Source organism: Tenrec ecaudatus, chromosome 3 (assembly GCF_050624435.1).
Source record: "Tenrec ecaudatus isolate mTenEca1 chromosome 3, mTenEca1.hap1, whole genome shotgun sequence".
Classification (NCBI taxonomy): Eukaryota; Metazoa; Chordata; class Mammalia; order Afrosoricida; family Tenrecidae; genus Tenrec; species Tenrec ecaudatus.
In genome coordinates, this window is record NC_134532.1 from 63,975,078 (window position 1) to 64,000,589 (window position 25,512).

A 25,512-nucleotide genomic window follows, 5' to 3' on the forward strand; every position below is an offset into this window, starting at 1 on the left:
CTAGGAGGAAGGGGAAAATGAGCTGATACCAAGGACTCAAGTAGACAGCAAATGTTTTGAGAATGATGAGGGTAATGAATGTACAAATGTGCTTGACACAACTGATGTATGTATGGATTATGATAAGAGTTGTATGAGCCCCCAATAAAATGATTAAATAAATAAATAAATATAGATCTACTTAAAAAAGAAAAAGTGAACTTGAAATTTTAAATGAGAAAAAAAATAAGAGTTTCTGCCCTAGCATCTTCTTTCTAAGTTGGCCATGAAGATGATTAGGTTTTAGTTTTTGTCTCTTGGATTTAGTTTATTTGTATTTGCTGGCTTTCCTTTCAATGCGGCTGTGTCCTTTCCAATGCTCTTTTTAAAATTTCTTTTTATTCTTGGACAGCACAAGCTACTTTAAGGTGGCTTCCAAGACTTTATAACTCTATTGCTCTTTCAAAAACAAAACAAAATGAAAATGAGGACCTGATGCAAGGGGCTTAAGTGGAGAGCAAATGCCTTGAGAATGATTGGGGCGGGGAATGTATGGATGTGCTTTATACAATTGATGTATGTATATGTATGGATGGTGATAAGAGTTGTATGAGTCCCTAATAAAATGTAAAAAAAGAAAAGAGGAGAAAAAAATGATTAGGGCAAAGACTGTACAGATGTGCTTTATACAATTGATGTATGTATATATATGAACTGTGATAAGAATTATATGAGCCCCTAATAAATTGTTAAAATTAATAAATAAAAAAAAAGAAAAACAAAACAAAACAAAATGAAGCTCTGCTGATGTTTGGAAACCTCCTTTCTGTCTGAATGACGACATGTGTCACTCGAGTCTATATTTCCTGCCTTGGACTCAAACTGCCTCCTTTCCCAAAGCTGCAGTTTATTTGCTAAGGATGCTGATTGCTACTATGTTGATCATTTTTTTGTAGATCTTTTCACTTATAACACCAAGATACGTGTCTTCATAATGACATTTTTCAAGGGGATTATAATACTTTTAAAACAAGTATGGACTGTTGAGTTGTATTAATTTCTGAAAAAACCAAACCATTTAGATTAAATCCATTGTGGCTCATATTATCTCTCTGTATTAAAGAATAGAACTATGCTCCGTAGGGTTTTTAAGTATGTGACCTTACAGAAAGATCACCACATCTTAATGCCACGGCATCTCCCTCGACGGCTTTCCTCTGCTAACCTTTTAGTTAGTGGCTTGGTTAGTTGTTGCTGTGTCATCCGTAGACCCCAAATTCATGAGTAGTAGTGAATTCGGCTCTTTTTATTTGTATCTTTTCAAAAATAATTTTATTGGGAGCTCTTACAGAAATTATAATGATCCATCGTTCAGTTAGATCAAGCATAATTGTACAATTAGTACCTCCATTAGTTTAAAAACATGTTCTTCCTTCTTAAACTCTTTGACATCAGTTTCCCTTTATCCCCTTCACCCACCCTATCCCCCCAGCACCCTTATTATATTATTATTTTATTTTTTCTGTATCTTAACACCATCCAGTGTATCTGTTCATCTACAGTTCTGTTATCCGTTCCCCAAGAGTGGGGTTGGTTATAGAGCCATCATTGCTATCAGTCCCCTTCTCTTGCTTCTTCCCTCACTCTCAGAGAACCATTACTCCTGTTACTATTTCTGAAGGGTTTATCTATCTTGGATTTATTAATCTTGTTAGACCTGTAAATGTTCATTTATATAATTAAGATCATTCTATGTATTTTTACTGCTTTAATACTAGTGATTTTGAGCATCTTCTCATATGTTCATTAGCCACATGTGTATATTCTTGGGTGAAATAATCTTTTAAAATTCTTTGACTACTTTTTGATTTTTATTTTAGTCTCTGTTGCTTGTTTTTTTTTTAATTTGGCTTTTTAAAAACTAAAACAACTAAATATTTCATTGGGGTATTTTACAGCTCTTATCACAATCCAGACATTTATCTGTTGTGTCAAACGCATCTGTACATTTTCTTTCTTGAGCCCTTAGTATCACCTTCTCTTCCTCCCTCCCCCATGATAATTTATAAATATTTCTCTTTTTTTCCAGTCTTATACCAACCACTGTCTCTCTTCACCCACTTTCTGCTGTCCTCCCTGAGATGGGGCCATACATTGATTATTGTGATCGGTTCCCCCTTGCTCCCCCCTCTTCCCTTACACTTCTAGTACTTTTTTTAAATTTTCAATTTTTTACCCCAATTCTTTCTCTGCCTGACTTCATATTATCTGAAGTCTCTGCCAATGTCCCGCACCTGACGACCACCAGGAACACACCTTTGGTTAGCCCAGCTGATGTGTTGCTCTTTTCGGGAGGGTGGTTGTACACTGTGGAGAACCTAGGGGTAGTCTAACAGATTTCTTAGACTTAGAGATGCAGCAATGACTAATACACTTGGGATTGTGTGACTAGGAATGTGTGACCACGTTTGTTACTCTGGCGACAGTTATTTCTGTCTATCTTCAGACATGATTGCAGAACAGTATTGTTTCTATTTTGATTCGTCACGGTTATAGAATGACTTACTAATGTTTTATGGGGATTTTTAAAATATCCAACAAGAAATACCAAGACCTAGCTCTAGGTTTCAAGCCAGGGCCTAAGAACCCAAGCCTTGCTCATAGAACAAGGCCAATTCCTGGATACCGGGGGCTGTTTTGTCCTCATCTGTTTCCATTATGGCTCTATATACTAGTTGAGTAATTTTATAATCTTCTGTTTATTCCATTTAGTCCCCCAGAAGCGCTCCCACCAGAAGCATGCCCAAAGAATAGAGTATGAATGTTAGACCTATGTTAATGTATAGATTCTGGGATCCTTTGAGCCCTTCTTACTCTGAGTTTACTAGCTTTCTTTTTAGTTTTTTTTTAATTTAGAGCTCTAGATTTTATGAAGGAATTTCTATTTGTATTTAGACCCTGCTTTCAGAAACTGAAAAGGGCTCTGAAACCTGACTAGCACATTGAGCTACAGGCAAGGTCTACACACCTCCTGCACCTAAACCTCCAGTTGTTTACAGTCCCTTCCCTGTGGTGCCAGTGCTCTGTGGTCCCTGTGTCTCAGAGAGAGGCATTGGACCCTGTATATGCCCATCCTTTTTCTAGCTTCTTTCTGATAATAATCCCTTATACAGTAATTAGTACCAGCTAGTCCAAAGCAGTTGGTGATTAAATACGTGCCCAATGTCCAGCTTTTTCAGGATGTTACATCCCTAGGTTCTGTAGTTCGATGGCGCACCTCATAGAGTTCACAGAACTTTAAGGAAATGTTTCATGAGGTTGCAGTTTCTGTCAAGTCCTAAATGAAAAGCTCAGACATACCAGGGGGTACCAAACCAAACAACATAATGAAATTGTGCTGGGCGGAGCATCGTTTTCATAGTTTGCATTTTTTCTTAGGCAAGCATCGACCAACTCTCTCTGAGTTAGAGCACCCTGTGGCGTTACCTGGGAAGGTTTTTTCTGGTCACAGTGAATTTTTTCGCAAAAACAGTTTCTTTTGAACCTCGTTTTTTCGTGATGGCTAATTTAAGAGAACTGTGAAATTTTGTTTCCTGCTTGGGAAAATTGCTGCAGGAACTGTTGTGATGATGAACACAGCTTACAAGGACAGTGCTACAGGAAAAACTCACGTGTGTGAGTTATTTTCTTGTTTCCAAAAGGGTGAAATGTCAATTGATGACAGACTTGTTTTGGATGTCCATCAATTTCCCAAATGGATGAAAATGTCGACTTGTAGTACAGAGGTTGCTCCAAGTCAGACTGTTAATCAAGCTTTCTCTTTAGAGGTTCTGAAAACATTACATAACAGTATGTGACAAAAACGGCCTGATTTGTGGCAGATGGGGACTGGTTTTGTCACCACGACAATGCATCTGCTTATATAGTCATCTCAGTGCGCCAGTTTTTTGGCCAAAAACACCCACAAAAAAACCCAGCATGCCTCTATTGCCTCACACACCTTACTCATCTGTCCTCTGTCTGTGCAACTTCTTTTTTGTTTCCATGAATGAAGAGGGACGTGAAAGGACAGGGATTTGATGATATAGATGAGGTGAATAGAAAAACAAGGAGATGCTGTCACTCATCTAAACAGATGAGTTTGAAAAATGTTTCCAAGAATGGAATTGCAAGATTTGACAAATGTATTAAGTGTAATGGAGAGTACTTTAAAGGTGATAAAGTTTTATAAAAAAAACCTTAAAGTTTTTAAAATGCATAGCTCTGGGGAGGGGGAATAAAGGTTTATTCCGGTTTTAGGGGGTTACCCCCACATGTGTCTAGAGGAGCCTCCTCATCCACAGAGCTGAGCAAGCTGTTGAATCCAGCTCAGGTGATAAACCTCAAGTCCTAGGAGTTGATGACCATGTAGGGTAAGAGAAACAGCCCCGAAACAAAGTCATAAAAGGGCTTGTTTTGATGGAGATACAGCCTTTGTCTCATAGAAGACCATACCATCAAGGGGTAGTGATTTCCGTCACATTCTCCAGTAAGGTGTAGACTTCAGGATTCATCACACTTTAATCCTGGATGGAGAACTCTCACCAAAATGAGATTAATACCATAGGCATGGAGGATAGATTTCATATCACACAGAAATTATAATATATGGAGACTAGAATTTACATTTACACAAAAGGGGATTGTGGCTAAAAGGGCCATATTAAGTAATTGACTACATCTCATTTTAATTAAACATTGGTTTTAGAAATCAAATGTCTCTGTTATATCTTTAGCTTAAATCCGTAGCTTAAATTTAATGATATTTCTATCCCTATACTTCTTGAATCTTACAGAGAAACTTTATTTTTTTCCCGTTAACTTCTTTAAGTATTTTAGAACTCTTCAGACTCTCAATTGTCCCCCAAATTACTGTTCTATATTTGTCCTAGGCTGTTTCGGTTCTTATTCATCCACCTGCCCTCCCACCATCAACACACACACATGCAGTCTTTCATTATTCTTTGGATTTGTCAATGCTAATTTTCTTGTGACTAATTTTCTCTTGCCAGGTAAAATTTATAAGCATAGTTACTTATTGAGAACATAATGATGATGGCACATAGGACAAAATAGTTTGATAATTTTATACTTTACCAAGAGGTTGAATTAATTGATGATTTAACAGTACAGGGTTATATATGGGCAAAGATATACCCTATGAGTATATGATATATAGGGATAAGACCCCATGGGGGTAATTATAAGCACTGATTGCAAAGGGTGCAGTAGGATATCATGGTTGACCTTGCTTTCATGCTATAGCTTGAACAGATAGAATGATAAAAGGTGGTAGGAAATGGAGAAGGTGGTATATGCCACGTGGGACGATCAGCCTCTGAAAATATGGAGAAAAGTGCTGAATATCCTCAAGTATAAACTGACTCGAATATCAGCCGAGACACCTAATTTTACCACAAAAACTGCATTAAAAATGTGCTGAAAAACTAAGCTTACACACGAGTATATGCGGCATGCTCGATGTTCTGTAACAAGTGTTGGTTGCAGACCTCCTATTGTAGCAGGTTTTCCTAGGCTCGGGGTGCAGACACGTGAGAAAGATTAGAGCTCTGGTATTAAAGAGGGACTATGGGAGAAAGGAAACCACTTAAAATTTCTGTTGATCATAATGTGAAAAATGCAACAACAGGCTATGCGCTGATCGCAGGGAGGGCACCGGTGAATAAGTACTAAATTCTCCTGAAATCACTTAGCGGAGGCCCCTCAGCTGTTCGTTGGATTGCGTTTTCCACCTGGATTCAGGAGCAGTTGGTATTTGACAGAAGCCATTTGATGGTTAAGCAGAGACTTGTTTTCATGGTGGTGGATCCATAATTATGCAACGCTAAATTCATCAGTAGCTGTTTCTGGCCTTGATTAAAAAAATTAATACTTGTAAAGTCATTGAAGTTTGATGCTGAATACAAGGGACTCCTGAACCTACTTCAGTGAGTCAGAATTTACTTTTGCCTTCTCAGCTCCTAGATGTAACAATTGCTTGAGGTGGTCATTACACTTGTAATTTGTATGAGAAAGAGTTCAAGAAATCTTTCTTAATTGGTAGATGCCAGTGTTACTGAAGCAGTAATGAACACTTTTCTTCCATAGGTAGTAGATCATCTCACGCAAAACTGCCCACAGTCCCAGCAGTTGGTTCAGTTCCACAAGACCCAGTTTCAAATATGAGGTAAAAGCTGCTAAATTAGATATTTGTGATTTATTCCTTTTGATGACCCCTTTAACCTGCCTACATTTCTCTTTTTCTTCTTTCGCTTCCTCAACATAAATGACATTTAAAGCGTTTGGAATATGTTGAGCTCCGTTTCTTTGGAAAGATTATTGACCAGCTTAAGAGGTGTTAATTTGTGATAAATAATAAATACTATATATTTAACAAATATTTTAGTCACACCGTTACTTATAAATTTTATTTCAAATGATCATATATTAATAGTTTGTGGTTTGGAGTTCTGCTTTTGTAGAGTTTCTGTGGTAGTGGCTGAAGGCCAATCAGCCAAAGATTCAGTGATGCTGTATTATAGATACATTTTCCTGTTGTTTACTGTGTGGACAAGGCAGTCTAGAGAAACAAAGCCAGTGATAATCATATATGTATAAGAAAGGGCTTTATGTCAAATAACCTTATATCAAGAAGGCATCACAGCTCAGTTCAACTCAAGTCCATTGGTCTGATGCTGCCAGAGCCCTCTCCAGACTCAAGTAGCTGCAGACTGATATTATGAAAAGGTGAAACTTGAAGCAGCGAGATCACAGGCTGGTAGGTGCAGAGTCGTGTGGATCCAAGATCTGTGGAAACATGGCAGGATACAGATAGCTCAGAGGTTGGCTCCCATGGTAAATGTGTTAGTCTGGATTGACTAGAGAAACAAAACCAGAGACACTCGTGTGTAAAAGAGATCTTTATATCCAAGAGCAATTGTGTATGGGAAAACATTCCAGCCCATTCCGCATCAAGTCCATAAGTCTGATATTAGCCCCCTTGTTCCATACTAGTCCATAAATTCCTCTTCAGACCCATGTAACCACTCGCAATGATGCCAGATGCAGGAAGATCACAGGCTGGTGAGTGATCCATCTTGTGGATCCAATGGCGGTGGAAACATTTCCAGGGCTCTGGCTGCCATCAGGGTGGCTCCATGTGGCTTGCTAACAGGAAGACAAAGACAAACTTGGTCCCGCCTCCAGGGAGGAGGACAGGAAGTTCCCAGAATCCTCATGAGAAGCTCATGCCCACAAGGACACATCATCAGGTTGTGTCCTGTTTGAAAGGCTAGACTCCACCCCCTCATTCTTAATAACCTCAGGTTCATAGGAGATTATGTAACTACCGCAGTCAGTGACCCACGTGGTCCTGCACTTGGACTCACACAGTGTCCCAGCAAGGAGGAAGATGAAGGACCACAGGGAGACAGACTTTCCCTGTCTCTTTTATAATACAGGCCCACTACCACCATCATCAGACTGTGACCTCATGGATAGGCTGGACTCCACACAGATACAGCTGACACAAAATCTAACTGCCACATTTATGTTGTTTGATGTGAATTATGCATTTCAAATTCTAGTTTTGGATGCTATGAATCATTTTTAACAATTTGAGTCTTAGTGGCCTGAGTGTTGGACATTTTTCTTATTGAAAATTAAACACCCATAGCATTCCATACATGTGGATTAGAAGTTGTGATGCCATCCATGGATAAGAGACCCTGGTTCTTTGAGATACATTAAAAACCCCAAACTCAAGCTATTCTGGGTTACATAAGGAGGTGCAGTATTAAATTTGTTCCATGGTAAAAGGTGGTTAATGACACCAGTCACTTCCACTGTTTTGCCAGCTGATAGTTCCAGGACACGTCAATATACCCATTACCATTGAGCTGATTCTGGCGTATAGCAACCCTGTAAGCAGAGTGGAACTGACCCCTAGGCATGTCAGGGCAGTAAATTGTTATGAAGTAGACTGCCACAACTCTTTCCCATTGAGTTTGAAGCGCTGATGTTTGGTTAGCAGCCAATTACGTTGACTACTTATCTCCTTTCAATTAGTATTACAGAGAGACTTGAACATGCTCTGGAAAAGGCGGCACCTCTTCTGCGAGAGATTTTTGTGGATTTTGCACCTTTTCTTTCTCGTACACTTTTGGGTAGCCATGGACAAGAGCTGCTTATAGAAGGAACAAGTAAGTGCTTTTCCTTTAGTCTTTATAATGTACATTTAAATTTCAAGTTATTAAAATTAAGTTGATAGTAAGAGATGCATGGAATTTGGTTTCCAACCTTGCTTCTAATAGACCTTGTATCTTTTGGCAAATATGTATCTTTGTTATATATATGGTCAATATTTGATGGCTTGAATGAAACAAAATAAAGTAAATTATATTGTTTTATATTGAATTGTATGATTTGTGGACTAGGTATCAATAAAAATGTAATAACAAAAAGGTATGTTGTTTTAAAAACACACCAAAATTAACTTTGAGATTAGAGAATTGGCTAGATTACTAATTTCTTGGTAATTAGCCAATGAGCTTTTGCTTAAACCTCCACTAAGTCATTGTGTGTTGTTGTCTACTAGGAAAATGAGGGATGCATTATTTGTCTCTATTACCGAAATTCTAATTTCCTAAGAGAGTAAACAGTAGTAGTATAATCTATTCTGCTTACATTACAGATAGCTTAATAGGCTTTATCTAAGTGGTATACTTTGAGATTGTAGCAAATCAGCATCATGTAGGTGTACGACTTTGAAGATAGTGGACAGCATGCTTTTTAAAGAGCGTGTCAAGAGCATTGCACTTTTCTTCTTTCCTTCTTTTTCTCACCATGGAGCACGTGTAGGAAATACCTTGAAATATTAGAAAGGGTGACTTATCCAAGTAGAAGTAGACATAAATGTAAGTTTGCTCAGAAAGCAGATTTTAGTTCAACACAGGATTATTTTTTAAAGTACAGCTATTTAAAAGTTTAACAGACTGACGTCAAAATGCAGCCTTCATTGATGTAAGAAGAACATTTTGAATCATCTGTTGCTAAATGACTTTCTTAACAGTTGATCTAGAATTGGCTTTTTGTATTCAAAATTTTCCTACTCCCTAGAAACAAAAAACAGAATGGAGATTCCTAGAGCTTGCAGAGAGAGAGGTCTGGGAATATTGCACAGTGGAAGAGGAGTTTCATTTTGCAGTAATAAGAACGTTTCAGAATATTTACGTGAAAAAGTAGCACTGGGTTTATGTGAAATATTTAAATAAGTTTGGGGTGGAAATTTATTTTCCTTTGTTGTAGGAGATGTATATATATTATTTAGTCATGAGCTGTTTTAGCTCATGAAGTAATAAAATTTGAAAGGAAGCAAATCTGAAAGGTGAAGAGAGTATATTAAGAGGTCTCTTCTGGATTTATAGGAGCCCTGGTGGTGTAATGGTTTTGCTTTGACCTGTGATCTGTGTGGTCACCGGTTCAAAACCACCACCAGCTCCATGGAAGAAAGACTGGACATTCTACTGTGAGTCAACATTGACTCTATGGAAGTGAGTTTGGTTTTTTAGTTTGTATTTATGCTCCATGTATTACACATTTAGTTTTCAAGGGGGTGTTAAATTTATAAACTACATTTCATTTTATTATCATAAAAATGTAAGTAAAGTGAATCTGTTAGTCTTTGAATTATAAAAGCAACCCAACAAAATAAAGATCACTTTAGATTCCCAAAGTATTAGAAATCGACAATTGTAAATCATTGAACAAAATTTGACCTAAAGCCAATTTTTTATGAATTCTGACAAAATAGTATCAAAGAAGAAGTATAAACTTGAGCAGTGTCCTTCTCATTTGATCGTGCTTATAAAAATAGCAAGTAAATACAAAGGTTTTTGGGTAACACAGGTTTTAAGTGGGAAGTGGTGTTTGGGCCACTTGTCAGTTTGTTAAAATGTGATGGCTTGTGTGTAGCTGAGATGCTGGAAACGATGTCACGTATTTCAAATACAGCAGGGTCACTCACAGAGAACAGATGTTCCACACTAAGCATAGATTATGAAGGAGTGGGCTTTCTGCTTAGGAGTAACTAGCCACTGTAAACCAGATGGATAGGAACCAAACCGAATAATACTATTATTCAACTATGATTCAAATACTGCAGGGGCCTAATGAGTAGAAATAGAACATTGTCAGAAATGGTGCCCGAAGGTAAGCCCCTCCGCTCAGGAGGCACTCAAAATATAACCGAGGAAGAGCTGCATTCTCAAAGTAGAGAAGTGATGGAGTGAATGAAGTAAAGCCTGTGGAGTGAAGCCCATGGGACCTTCATTTGCAACTTATGTAATCTAACCCCCCTAACATGAGAACAACCAGCTGCGAAAATCTGCTAATGATCAGAATTTGGAACATGCAAAGTATGAAACTAAGAAAATTGGCAGTCATCAAAAGTGAAATGGAACGCATCAAAATTGAAAAGTGTTAGTGAACTGAAATAGATTGATCTTGGCTATTTTGAATCAGAAAATCATATGGTTCATGATGGGAGGGATAGCACAGTCAAGAGATGGCCTTGCATTTATCACCAAAATCTCATTTCAAGATGTGTCTTGAAAGACAAGCTGTCTGTGACAGGATTATATTTATTGGCCTACAAAGAAATCCAATCACTACAACTATTATTTAAATTTATGCACTTTAGTGAAAGCTAGTGATGAAGAGATTGAAGAATTCTTCCAGTGTCTTCAATCAAAAATTGATCAAATATGCAATCAAGATGCACTGATAATTATTGGCGATTGGAATGCAAAAGTTCAAAACAAAGAGGAAGGAACAGTAGTTGGAAAATGTGGCCTTGGTGTTAGCAACTAAGCTTGCAATCTCATGGTAAAATTCTGAAAGACTAGTGATTTGTTCATACTAAATACTTTTTTTTTAACAACACAAAAGGCAACATTGCACATGGACTTTGTTGAGATAGAATACAAAGAAACCAAATTGACTATATGGGAAACTCAACATCAGCAGCTAAAATCAGACCTAGAGGTTGGCTTTGTGACAGATTACCAATATTGTTCATATGTAAGTTCAGGCTGGAACTAAAGAAAATGAAAACAAATCCACAAGAGCCCAAATATGACGTTGAGTCTTTCTCACCTGAATTTTGAGAACATCTCAAGAACAGATTTGATGCATTGACTACTAGTGGTGGGGGGCCGAAGAGCTGGGGAAGGACATAAAAAATATCACTCACGGGGGACACGCAGATGCTGGTGGGGTGAAGGGGTGATGATGTCTAGAGGTCTATATAGAAAAATAATGTTTGGAAACTGAGTGTGGTAGTAAACGTACAATTCTGCTGGATGTGATTAAACTATGGAATGAATTGATCTATATATTCATCCCAATTAATAAAAAACCCAACATCAGTCATGAATAAAGCCAGAGGTCATTAAAAAGACAGGAAAGAAGGAAAGATTAAAGTGGATGTCAGGAGACTGAAATTTGCTCTTAATCATGGAGTAGCCAAGGCAAATGGAGGAATGATGGAGTTACAATGCTGAGCAAAAAAATGAGGAGGACACCTCTAGAAGACAAAATAAACTATTATAAGGAACTGTGCAAAGACCTAAAGTTAGAAAGCCAAAAAGCAAACCACACTCAGCATATGTTCCATGGAAAGAACTCACGATCCATTCCCCTAGTGGGAATCGTGAAAATCCCGCGGGCAAATACCGAGGGCTAAGAAGCATTAAAGGAACGCAGTCACTATTCCAAAACGAAACCATGGGCATTTCTTTGTTTCTGGAAGTAGCCCCTGAGCAAGAACCAATGGTATTAGAGCCACCAGTTCAAGCTGCATTGAAAGCATTAGCCAAAAACAAGGATCAAGGAATTGATAGAAGAACAATTGAAATGTTCAATAAACAGAAGGACTCACTCGTCTATGCTTGGAAATTTGGCTAACTGCTTGGCCAATAGACTGAAATAGATCCATATTTGTACCCATTCTAAAGAGAGGTGACCGCACAGATTGCTCAAATTATAAAGCAATATCACTGATATCACATACAAGTAAAATTTTGCTGAAGATCATTCAGCAGTGATTCCAAGAGTACCTTCTGGCCAGATTCAAAATAGGATGTGAAACAAAGATCACATTGCTGATGTCAGTTGGAAATTGTGTGAAAGTTGAGACTACCGGAAAGATGTTCACTTGTATTTTACTGAGAATTCAACTGTGTGGCTCAGAAGAAACTATGGCTAGCCTTGGGAAGAATGAGAATCCCAGAACACTTCATTGTGCTCAGGTGAAGCTTGTTTATGAATCAAGGCACTGTGTGTGATCATAGAAAAGGGAACACTGCATGGTTTAAAATCAGGAAAGGTGTGTGTCACGATTGTATCCTCTCACCATTCAGTCTTTACGCTGAACAAGTCATCGGAAACGCTGTATTTTATGATGAAGAATGAGGCGTCAGAATCCAAGGAAGGCTTATTAACAACCTGAGATATGCAGATTACAGAATCTTTCTTGCTGAAATTGAGGAGGACTGCAGCCTTCAGTGTGGCTTACAGCTCACGGTAAAGAAGACACAGATCCTCACAACGGGATGTAACATCATGAGAAATGGAGAAAAAGATTGGTGTCAAAAAGATTTCAACAGTTCCAATGGAAGCAGCATTGCAAGATATCAAGTGATGCATTGCACTGGGTAAATCTGCACAGGATCTCTTTGAAGTGTGGAAAACAAGGATGTCACTTTGAGGACTAAGGTGCGCCTGCCCGAAGCCACGGTGTTTCCAATTGCCTCATGTACATGTGGAAGTTGGACATTGCATAAGGAAGACCAAAGAAGAATCACTATGTTCGAATTATGGTGAAGGTAGCAGGTTGTACCAAAAGAGCAAACAACTCTGTCTTTGAAGAAGTACAGCTAAATGATCCATAGAGGCAAGGAAGGTCAGACTATTTTCACATATTTTGGGCATGTCAAAAGACCAGTCCCTAGAGAAGGACATCATGCTTGGTAAAGTACAAAGGCAGAGGAAAAGAGGTAGCTTTTTGAGGAGATGGCTACAACAATAGGGTCAAACAAAGAACAATTGTGAGAAGGTGCAAGACCGGCTAGAGTTTTGTTCTGTTTTACAGACTCAACCGAACTCCTAACATGTGTTTTTGGATGGTAGCGTTATGCAGTGTAAAACAGAGAGATTTAGCATAAAGGAAGTTGTAGCATTGTTATTAATAGTCATGGAGTCAGAACTCATGAACTGGAGTGTGCAATTTAGAACCACTTCCTAGGATTTCTAAGATTGTGATCTTTCCCGCAGCAGGCCTGTCTTCTGAGACACGTTCCTGTGGGTTTGAACCACCTGCCTTTTGGCTGCTAGTCACATGCTTAACCATTTTTGCAGCCCATGGTGTCTTATAGCATAGTGTTATACAAAAAACATTGTATAAAGCCAGGAGCCCTTTTAACTCATTCCTTGCTAGTGACCAGGTCTTGGAAAGTTTTAAGAGTTGTTTTTTTTTAATACTGATTTCCTTTTTTTCTTAGTCATAAAACTATCACCATAGTTAGACTGTATAGCATCCATGAATTTATTACTGAAGCTATCTTCATTTTGTCGTAATTGTTTACCTTGCTCACTTCTTCCTTTTATTTTGCTATAGATTATTTAAAAATAACCCATTGTGTTATTTAATCTGTTCAGTCCTTAATAAGGCATAATGCATCTGTAAAGACAATTTCTTTCATAGTCACAATGTCATTTACTACACCTCTGACAATCTCTAATAGGTATCATTGATAACCCAGCCTTGATTTGCTTTTGGATACCAAAAATATAGCCTTTTCTTAGTACTCCCAGTCAGATTCCAAAGTCTTCATTGCTCTTGCCTGTATCTCATAAGCCTGTATCTCATAATCCTCTTTTACATTCTTAGGAATCTCAAGTACTTCTTGACAAAATAAAATGTTTTTCCCTGGAGAATGTTCCTTATTGTGGTATTCCCTGGGTGTTGTTTCTATGTGAGATCATTGAGCAGTCCCTCTATCCCACAAATTCCCGGGACTGTAAATTGCCTATGTACTAGAGTATAAGCTGACCTGAATATCATCCCAGGCACCTAATTTTACCACGAAAACTGCATTAAAAATGTGCCGACAAACTCTGCTTATCGATGTGTATATACAGTCCATACAGAATTTCTCTGAGATGTAAAATCTCCTTACCGTCTACTCCATTGTGACTTGTAGTGAAAGTGGCGGGCGAGTAGAATTGCCCTGCATAGTATTGAAGGCTGTCATTTCTACAGAAGCAGATGGTCACGTTCTTCTCCCAAGGAAATCTGGTGGACTTGAACTTCTGCTTAACTGCGGAAGTGCTTAACTGCTGCACCATCAGGGCGCCTCTAATGATATATGATAATAGTATTGGAGAATTTTAAAAGTCTATGGAAAACCTCATTATCTTTCCATTTCATTTTTTTCATGATTAAAAAAAACTACATCGTCCATCCTGCAGGGAGATCTTTCCTATCTGGTTGTCCTAACATATTGATAGTACCCGTTTCCCAGGTAGTTAGAACTCTATAAGGATTCCTATTTGATTCTTGTTTAAATGAAGTCTTATAAACAGCAAAGGGAAAATTAACTTTTAACAAACCCAATGAAACTTACAATAACATTGAAATTCTTACAATAACCATATATGTGTATAATGTACCTTTTAAAAATAAAATGGATTTCTTATGGAATTTTTTTTCTTATGGAATTTTAAATGGTACTATTTTTCCTCTATCTCAAAACATTTGCTCTTTCTTCATTACTCATTTATTCCTAACTCTGCTAATGCCAACAAGAATAAGAAAAGGTGTTTTGAATTGTCCATAGAATGTGGATATAAATGTAAATAAATCTGTACTCTTGTATCATCCCCAGAGTTTTCCTCTTAAGCAGCTTTATCTAAAGTATTATCATATTTTAACAATGTATATACTGGCAACAATTAATATTTAGAGAAGGCAAAATTCTGCTAGATGTTAAGTAATTTGTGGACTTTCAAAATACACATACACACGGAATATCTTTTGTATTAAGATTTGATGGGGGTATTAAGAAAAGAATATTCTGAATTAAACTTTTGAGAACATTGGTGTATGAACTCTGTAGGCGCCATGTTTGTGGTCTAATTGAACACAGTTTGGAATTCAGAAACTTTGTGTTTTACCCACGATAGCCAAAGCAGAAGTTGTTAGAAGGAGATATTTTAAATGCTTCGCAAATATGAAGGGGTATTTAAAGAGACAGGGAAAACCACTTTTTCAATGGTATCAAGCTCAAAAGCAGATTCTGAGTCCCAGTACACTGCCTTTGACTCTGTTGGACTCATCGTGATCTTTTACAGTGTTTCAGACTGTAATCTTTGTCAGAGGAAGATAGTCTCCTTGCGTGTGGAACTGCTGGGGGATCTGACCACCAACCTTATGGTGATTAGTCCAGCTCTTATTTGCCAGTCCCACCAGGGTACAAATGAGTGAACAGCTTTTCTCCAAAGGGAAAAGGAAATTGTCTTCTTAGCAAGTCATGGATGGGAAGAGCTTCATTGTGCAAGGTTGGGATTGATTCGATGGCAGTGAGCAGTAGTAATCCATTGTGTTTTGGTGATGCAAGCTTAGGAAGCTATATCCTCAACAATAGACCGACATAGTGGCTGTAACAATGGATTTGAATGGAGCAATTGTGAAATGGTGTGGGATTGGCCAGTGTTGCTCACAGGGTCAGTGGGATTCACCTCGCAGCAGCACCACCATCAGAAGCTATCAGAAATATATTTAGAGTCTGTGTTTTCAGGATGAGTATTTCTCAGGTTTGTGATGAGTAGTTAGTTGCATTAAAAGACATTGTCCACTTTGGGTGATCACGTGTCTCAGGATTCAACTAAATGCTGCTCATTATGAACCCAAGGGATATATATATATCCTATAAATTAAATCTATATAGATCAGTATATATGATTTTTTTCAAAGTTATGTTTTAATTTTTTTTTTTTTTTACAAAACAACCTTATCACCTTCAAGTACTTTCCATCACACGTAATATATTTGTCAAATCTTCAATTCCATTCTTGGAAACATTTTTCAGACTCATCTGTTTGGATGGCTGATACTAGCTTATTTTTTCCTTTACCTCTTCGAAATTGTCAGTCAAATTGCTATCCTTTAATGGCCCTCTTCTTTTGGAGAAGCAAACGAAGTCATGGAATGAGGTCATATGAGTCAGGTGCGTACGACAAAGGAGGCGTGCTGTTTTTAGCTCCAAACTGGCACACTGAGATGGATGTGTGAGCAGGAGTGATGTTGTGGTAGCAAAACCAGTCCCCCGTCTGCCACAAATCAGGCCTGGTTTGTCGCACACTATTAAGCATCCTTTTCAGAAACTCTAAATAGAAAACTTGAATAACAGTCTGACCTGGTGGATCGAACTCTAAATGCACTAGAAGTGGACATTTTCATCCTTTTTGGAATTTGATAGATGTCTAGAACGAGGTTTATCACCAATCAACATTTCAACTCTTTTGAACTGAGAAAACCACTTGTACACTTGAGTTTTCCCACTGGCACTGTCCATGTAAGCTGTGTTCAACATCACAGCAGATTCTGCGACATTTTTCTTCAGCAGGAAACAAAAATTTCCCAGCCACAATAAAAAAAATTGGCAATTACAAAAAATGACAACCAAGCAAATCTGCTTTTCCAAAGAAATTCACTGTGACCATAGAGGACCTTCCCAGGTGATGCCACTGGGTGCACTAACTCAGAGGGAGTTGCTCCATATTCGCCTGTGTGTGTATGCGTGTGTGTGGTGTGGAGTTATTATGAAAGCTCCGCCCACTGCAGCTCCGGGGGGGCGGGTACCCTCTTATAATCTCTAGTATCTCTAGATAGATGTATAGATAGATAGTAATATTGATTTACAGCTTTGGAGACCCTATAGGGAAGTTATGCCCAGTACTGTAGTGTTGCTGTGAGTTGAAATTGACTCGATGGCACTGGGCTTGATTTAATATGGTGTGGTGGTCTGTGTTCACCTCTGAGTCTGTATGCATGTGTTTGTATGCTCCTAAATCTGGGAAATTTAATATTAATTTGGGATTACTATGCATACATTCTTATTAAAGTTTTAAATATTTATACCCGTTCCTTTACTCTTCTTCAGATTATTAGTTGTGACTATTTTAGGGGGCATACTGAGGGTTAAAATAGTATAATTGGGTTAAAATGATGCTAGCTTCCAAAACTATACACTGCCATCAAGGCAGTTTGGACCCAGTGACTCTATAGGACAGGGTAGAACTGCGTCTGTGGGTTTCTGAGACCGAAACTGTTTTAAGAGTGTAGCAAGCATCATCATTCTCAGAATAGCTGATAGTTTCTAACGTAAGACTTTAGGGAGAGCAGCCCATTGAGAAAGAACAGGCTATAGATGTGAGGTACGTGGAGCCTAGAGGGAAAATTCTGGGCCAGTCTCTACTAATTGAAGTAGTCTTTTGTTATAAAACTCCTGAGGACAGCCTACTCTCTCATGTTGTTAGATTCATAAAACTTTTGACTTATTTTCCCTTTTGGAAGAGACTGAAGTTTCATGTGTGTAGGAACTAGACCAAAAGATAGAACCAAATCCCCTGAACCTACTTACTGGTCAGAGTGACTTGTAGAGAAGGCAGCTTTCTGACCTGTGACAGGCATATTACAGGATGTTTCAGATAGGTTGGCTTCTTGAACCTGAAATAAGCATTTTATCTCTTTCTGTTGAAGTGGTGTGCATGTACGAGAATGTCTATGTGTGTGTTTCTTTAAAATATAAATGAAAATTGATGATTCTTACCAAAATTTACAATCTGACACCAATGGTTGTTCTAGGGCCTTCTATTTGGATAATCCTTAAAATTGGACTATAAAACTAGAGACAGATTTATTGGATTATAATTATCTTATTATAGTTGTCCTTTCATATATGCAGTCGTCAACTAGGGAAGAAATTTAGGTGAGATATAAATGTAGTTTGAATTATATACTTTTATACTACGTATCTTATGTGTTTTCATATTTCATTGAATTATGTAAGTATTGATAGTCCTTCAAGCAGTGAATTTAGCACTGCAGATCTCACATAACGTCTCTCAAGCCTACCATCACCTTTGTCCCCACCATCATCTTCCAAAAGCTTACAAATATTCACGTTAATTGTTTTAACGTTGACCACATTTTATTTGACCATTATTGGAACTGGTTAAGAAGTAGCTCAAGGTCTAAACACTTGGCTTCTGTGGCCTTTTAGAAAAGGCTCATGGTTCAAACACACTAACGGCCCAAAGGGAGCGAAGACCTGGTATCTGCCACTATAAAGTGCATAGCCTAGACACTCCTGTGGGGCGTGCTGCTAGTGGCCTGTGAGTTGGAATCGGCTCGAGAACTCACTCTAACAACAGAAGTAGTATTCTGAGCACCCACATCACTGGTTGGTAGATGTGTGATTGTTCCCTGATTCTTTAAATCCGACTCAGTAGCATCTATCGTCCTTCCTGTGGTTTGCATAACTTTATTAGTGGGAAATAAGATGTAAGATGAAATAATGTGTGTGTGTATCTGTGTACATGTAAATGTGTATAGGATTACAAGTATAACATACATAAATAGTAAATGTACTGCTGCCCGGTCTGTTCCACCCCTCTGTGGCCCTAGGCACGGTTTCCAAGGCTGTAGGTTTTTATGGGAGCAGATAGGCTCATCTAAAAACATTCATAAACTTACATATTTAAATATATATTTGAGAACTGTGTAAGTATTTAACTATAAATCTTTCGAACTTTGACTACCCAAGGTTCTATTTATTTTTATTGTTTATTATTTGAGCCAGAAAGGAGACCAAATTATTTGTCATAGAAGGAATTTCAGTTCCTGAGAGTAATAAGGATTAATGACTTAACTGTAAAAATATGTATTTTTATTCACTGAGAGTGAATGGGTTTTGATATTGGGGTAAACTAATCTTTGTGATAGCTGAGTTAAGTTTTCAGAAATTAGATTTCAGAGCAATACAGGGCAATGCCAGTGACTACGAGACGTGACGTCGCTTCGTCCTTCTTGATGGCCATGCAGCTTTAGCTTGAGGAACCATGCAGATTTTGGCCCTGTGGAAACACGCATTAATTAATAGCCTTCTTTCTTAGAACAAAGTGTAAATGTTCTAGGCTAACTTTTATTCCAGTGCTGACTCTGTTACCCTAGTCTCTATGTTATTTTTGAGGAATTTGGAAAAATAGTCAACTTTTTCTAAAAAAAATAAACCACTAATGTTTAACATGAATTCTACTTGTTGGACTACAAAATTCAAACTGGAACCATCATAAAAATCATAAAACGGGAGGGAGGGAGGGAGGGAAACGAGAGGGAGTGGTAGAAAATGCCTGGAAGAGCCATCCTCACGGGAAGCAAACCACGTGGGTAGCACGCTTACGGGCTGTTAATAATGACTTTATATGGGATACCTTAGAACTAAGCTAGTGTCGCCTAGCAAAATACATAATAAAAATGGTTTGTTGGTTTGTTGAGTTTTAGTGATGCCATTTAACCATTCAGTTCTTTTACGTATCTGCTGCTTTTTAAAAAGATTTTTTTAGATAGTTCCCTGAAAATGTCTTGAGTGAACTACTTTAAATTTTACTGGTAATAAAAACCCAAGAATTCTTTAGATGGGTAGTAACTGTATAAAAGTTCTTTTTTTAGAATGTTTTATGAAGCAAATAAAGCATAAAAGAAAATGTAAATGAATTAATCTATAAGAAATCTCAAATGTATAACAGACAACGGCTTGCACTTCTGTTAAGGTTTAGTGGGAGGTGATAGGTCAAGGTACTAATAAGAGTGTTTGGGATGTCCGCTGCCATGAAACAAAATGGAAACTTGATTGATAGCTGGAGGGTGGGAGGGAGGGAGTGTGGTGGAGAAAGCAAAGGTCAGGGAGCCATTTCCCTTCTCTGTATGTATAACGGTCAGCTCTCCAAAACAAAATGTAGATGATATTGATCAATATGGCATATGTTGTGCACATTTCTATGAGTATTCTGAAATGTCGTTACATATGAAGTTGTAATAGGTGTTTTAGTATTTTGAAAGCTGGAATGAAATCGTTTGCAAAACAGAGTGATGCAGCTCTGTTGCCTAGGTTAAAGGAACTATAGTGTACTTTGTTTAACAATGTAGTGGAATGACTATGGTTTGGGTTTTTTGTAAAATGTTAATAATTTATTTTGTAAAGATAATTTTGAGAAAATTGTATGTAATAAATCTCTTTTATTCATTGGTGGTAATTTTAAAAATTCTCTTTAAAATAGGTCTGGTTTGCATGAAGTCTAGTAGTTCAGTTGTGGAATTGGTTATGCTACTGTGTTCTCAGGTGAGTGACAAGAATAAATATGGAATTAAAAGTAAATTCTCATGGATTTCCTTTGGTATAATGCAGAAACATTTCTGTAATAGTATTTTGATTTTATTTGCCTTGACAAAAGAATACTTCTTGTTTACAGTGCTAGTATTTAGATAACTTATAAGACAGTGCTGAGAAATCCAACTAGCTGAATGATATACGGAGGTTTATAGAGTCAAATTAAAAATGTCCAGATTATACATAACCTTGATCTTGAGATGACTAAATCTTTGTGCTGTGTATATTAAGGTCATGAAACAGATTTATTTCTGGACTTTGTGTAGTGGCACCCTGGCTCCCCTGGGAATAATGGGTTTACTTCCCTTTCGTGCAGAGGTTCTAAAACGAGTGAAAAATACTCTTGAATCCTTGTCATTGCTAATTATTTTTGACATACACAATGGATTTGGGAAAACTTTAACAAAAACATGGTACTTAACCATAATAAGATGTGAAAATAAATTCTTAAAAGGAAAATTGTTTTCAGTATAACCTTGTGTTTTGCATGGTAAACTAATGATTTTTTAGAAACCCATCTAGAAATTATGTTTCCTATGATGGTTTCTGTTTTGCAATTAAACAGATAAATGTTTTCATTGAGAGTTTTCTTTGTAGTCATTTAAAAATGATATCTTGATGGTAGTAAATTCCCCTACTTAAAACTTTAAAATAGCCTTTTTTAATAGGAAGGGTATTGGTCTAGAGGTCAAGGGTTCTGACCCATTTCAAAACCTTTGACCTTCATTTACAGCTCTCCTGGTTTACTTGCCTGACGAATAAGGATAATGCAAAATTAATGTTTCTTTGCATCGATTTATTCATTTTACTGCCTATATTGCCAAATTTATTTAGGCTGTGCTGATGGACATTTCATGAATACAAATTAAAGAATCATAGAAGGTGTAAAAAATCAATACAATGCATTGTCAATAAAGTGCAATAAGAACAGTTACTTTGAAAGATAACAACGAATAGATTTTTATAATGAACTTGTGAAGAGTAGCTATGTATGTTTCCAGTGGGGCTATTATTCTTAGATATAGTGAGGATCTTGTTTTTAAACTTAATCATCTTCTTCAGAAACTCATTTCTTCAAAAGCTACCTGGATAAAATTTTCCATTATGACTTGAAATAATTGCTTGTTGTCTCGGGTAGAATTACTATTTGCTTTTTTTTAGTAACTGTATGAAATTATTCTTATTTTTAAGAAGGAGTCATTCACAGTGGGAGATAATTCTCTGTGAGAGGATAATCTTGTCACTCATAATGATAAAACTGCTTCATAGGTGAATTTAGATAATGAGATTGTATTTTCCTAGAGATTTGAATGTGTCTTTGGTATGGAAGATATTTTAGTTGTGTATATTAAATATTTGAATGTTTGAAGCTGACGCGATAAAGAATGAGATGCCTTCATGTGCTTATTTGTCATTTCTGTCACAGTGCTGTTTTAATACTGACTTAATCCAACGGAGAATAAGTTGCCAGAGTTAGAAATTCTCAATGTTTTTGTCTGCATAAAATACATTAGTGGCTATTTGAAGTCCTGAGCATTTTTATGAGGTCTTCAAAAGTTCCACGGCACCTTCACAAGATGTAGCACAGTGTGAAGAATGATGTGAAAAATGAAGCCGGAATTAGCTCCAGATGTATACAGATTGTTCCGGGGTGATAATTACATTTTTCACTTTGAATTTTCCTAATTCAAAGAGGTCAGCCTGGCAATCACAAAGTGATTTATTCTGTTAAGAAGTGAACTGTCTTTTTCTACACGAAAGCTTAAGAGATATGAAATTGAATTTCAAGTCGACATTTTGCAGATACTGGGTGGGGATGGCTTGAGTTTGATTGATAATTTTTTTTCTACTCTGAGATAGAGTGGGAAGTGAAAAGCTACCATCTTGCTAAAATTTTAATTAATTTTTTAAGAGGAGATGGAGAGGATTGAGTGCCAAAGATCGAAAGATCAGGTCAAAAACTCCTTTTTAATCACATAAATAATGGGATATGCTTATGAACTTAACATCTGCAAATTTGATTTAGAACTTTACAAATTAGTTGATGTTAATTCATGACAATCAGCCATGTCTGATTATTTTTTTTAATCTATTCCAAACTCTTTTTTGGTGCTTTCTTTTAAACACAGTATTTAAGCTAAATGTGTTTTATTACAATAGAGTTTACAGCCAAAATTTAAGAAAGGAGGAAATGATCGCAGTTGATCTGCTGCTAGCACTAAACAGCACATCACTACATAGATGACGGCCACACATTTTCATAAAGCTTAATTGGATTAAGTTTTGAAATGTTCAGTCATTCATTAATAGTTGATTCGGGAGCATTTCATACTTTATTGTGTTTGCGTTTTAACGTTGTGTAGGCCAAATATATTAGAAAGCTGAAGAGTTTCCTTATTATAATGTCTTGTAATACTGTTGCAGTAATGTTACTGAACTAATGTAACAATAGTGTCACTTCTCTAATATTATAATACAGGCGGTCTCCAGATTGGGAACCTCTTTCATTTCTAAATGTGCCCTATAAGACAAATGTGAATGTAAATTGGAACAATTGGGTACAGTTTGGATCTAATATCAGTTAGTCAAATGTTTGTCTTAATATGTATAGTTCATACCAGACTCAAATTCACTGCCATCGAATGGATCTCCACTCCCTACACAGGGTTTCTGAGTGTAGATCTTTACATGAGCAGACAGCCACTTCTTTCTTCTGTGGAGCAGCTGGTAGGTTACATTCGCAACCTTTTGATTAATAGTCAATGCTTATCCCACAGTACAGTCAGAATTACTTATATAGTGTACCATATTATGCTTCAACACATCAGTGAAACACCCCTGGCTATACTAAAACCTTTTTAACATAATGGTACAATAACAACAACAGTGTTAACATCTTGATGCACATTGAAAAGTAGGGCCCGTTTGTTATTATGAACCAAAATTAGCTCAACATTGTAAAGGCTTTATGGTGGTTGATTCAAAACTATGGGTTATACATAAATTGGACGTTCATAATCTGCGACTGCCTGTATATACAGGTATTTTTATGTAAAGGTTTACTAAATAAGGTTGTTTATATATCTAACCACATATAAAATAATCCAAGGTCTGTTTCGGTCTAAAAGATGGATTTAGATTCTTTGTAAATCTGTAGGAGGGGCCGTGGTGGGGCAGTCGCTATGCATTCAACTGCTCGTATTGAGGGGTAGGCAGCATTTGGCACCCCCACGCTGCTGCTCTTGAAAAGGCTGTGGCAGTCTCTTCTATGCAGATTTACAGCCCTGGGAACCCTGTGGGGCAGTCCGGCTCTGCCCGACAGGGTCGCTGTGGGTCAGAATGGTTGGAATGGTAGTGGGTTTGCTTTGGGGTTTTTAAATCTTTCAAATAAAACTGCATACATCCTTCAGTAAATGATGCATTGTCTAATATACCCCAAGAATGCACAAGTTCTCAGCTGTTTTTCAGATTCAGTTTTTTTTTAATGAAATTCACTTGTGCCTCACATTGCATATGTTAATAATCTTGTAAAAATCCATATGCATTTAAAGAAAATGTTAAGTGATTGTTTCAAAGAATAATATGTGGGCACCGTGTAAAGTGTTTGTTTCTTGCTTATTTGACATTAATATCATCTTTGAAGGAATTGACATTGCATTCAAGGCCACGTTACAAAAGCGTTGTGTTGCTCATCCTAATTCAGTCTGACATACATTCCAATAACACTACCTCCCTGCTTGGGTTTTAAGCTAAATTTATGACTGTGCATTGTGAAGTGCATCATTTAAAAATGGTTTCAACCCAAAACATCTAATAAATAAATAATGTGTATGGCTACTCAGTAGTAGACTTTCTAGACTAGAAATCATTCCATCGGATACTCAACAGTCCGCTATCGGAGAGGGCTGTCAGATAAATCTTCTGGTAGCTGCATTCATGTCCTGTAAATCACATATTATTGTCTGAGTCTTCTGCCAGGTCATCTATTCTTTTCCCATTTATCAGAAATGCATACAGTATATAGAAAAACTAGAAGCACTGGGTAGTCTGGCCTCGCAATTCTGTCTGAGTTATTAATTACCAGCAAAAGTTAATTTAGAACACTGTCTGATACTTTTTTGAAACAAATTTCATCAAAGTATATACATTGTTGCTAATTGGGAACTATTGCCTTCATGTAATGTAAAGCCTGACCATTTTTGACTGGTTGTTTTTTCCTTTCTACATCTATGAATTATTCACTTAAAATGATAATATTCACAATTAGAAGGAAATAGCATTCCCTCTTATTCTTCTTTTCTGTCAGTTTTTGTGTTTAAATTTTTACCTCCTGAGTTTCCTCCTTCAATTTTATCATAAAATGTTCCTCTCCCAGAATTTCTTTTCCTTACTCCTAATTTTCCTTCATTTTGAGATCAGCCTTACTGAAAGTGTTGCACTAACACTGGCTTTGACTTCTTCATCAGTCTTTTCCTTGATAAGGATTTGATAGATATTTTGGTTCTGGGTAAATCACTAAAACAAACAGCACCACAAATTAACTCGATATCATGACACAAAGCTTTTTTATTAGGTCTCTGTTACTGCTTGTTTCTCATCGTCTATAAATACGTAATATAGTATATAGCATATCATATATAATTTTGTATTAAATGTCAAGTCAGGCTGAAATCTTTAAAGTTGCCCAAAGGTGCCATGATGTTTCCGTGTCTTGGCACAGGATTTTCTTTCTCTTAACTTCCTCTCCCACTCTGTTCCCGTTGGTGCCCTTGTCATCATGCAGAGCGTCCTGTTGAGAGATCCCTTTCTCAGACTATGTCTCTGTAGTGGACACCTCTTCTGTTCACTGTCAGTTTAGTACCCATCATAGCATTGACCCGAGATGTGTGTTTAATTATGTATGCGTTTGTTTGTTTGTTGTCAGACTTTCTCTGTGAAATCTGTTTTATGAGGATAACAGTTGTTTTTGTTTTGTATGCCATTG

General features: G+C 37.1%; 1 protein-coding gene across 2 annotated transcripts in view; it reads left to right on the forward strand.

Moving 5' to 3' along the window:
* LRBA (LPS responsive beige-like anchor protein) overlaps positions 1-25,512 on the forward strand; it is a 706,055-nt gene that overhangs the window by 200,897 nt on the left and 479,646 nt on the right. For both annotated transcript variants that reach the window (XM_075543710.1, XM_075543711.1), the window contains exons 32-34: positions 6,127-6,205; positions 8,086-8,219; positions 20,419-20,480. In XM_075543710.1, coding sequence (XP_075399825.1) covers positions 6,127-6,205; positions 8,086-8,219; positions 20,419-20,480 — 275 coding nt within the window. The remainder of the gene's footprint in view (positions 1-6,126; positions 6,206-8,085; positions 8,220-20,418; positions 20,481-25,512) is intronic.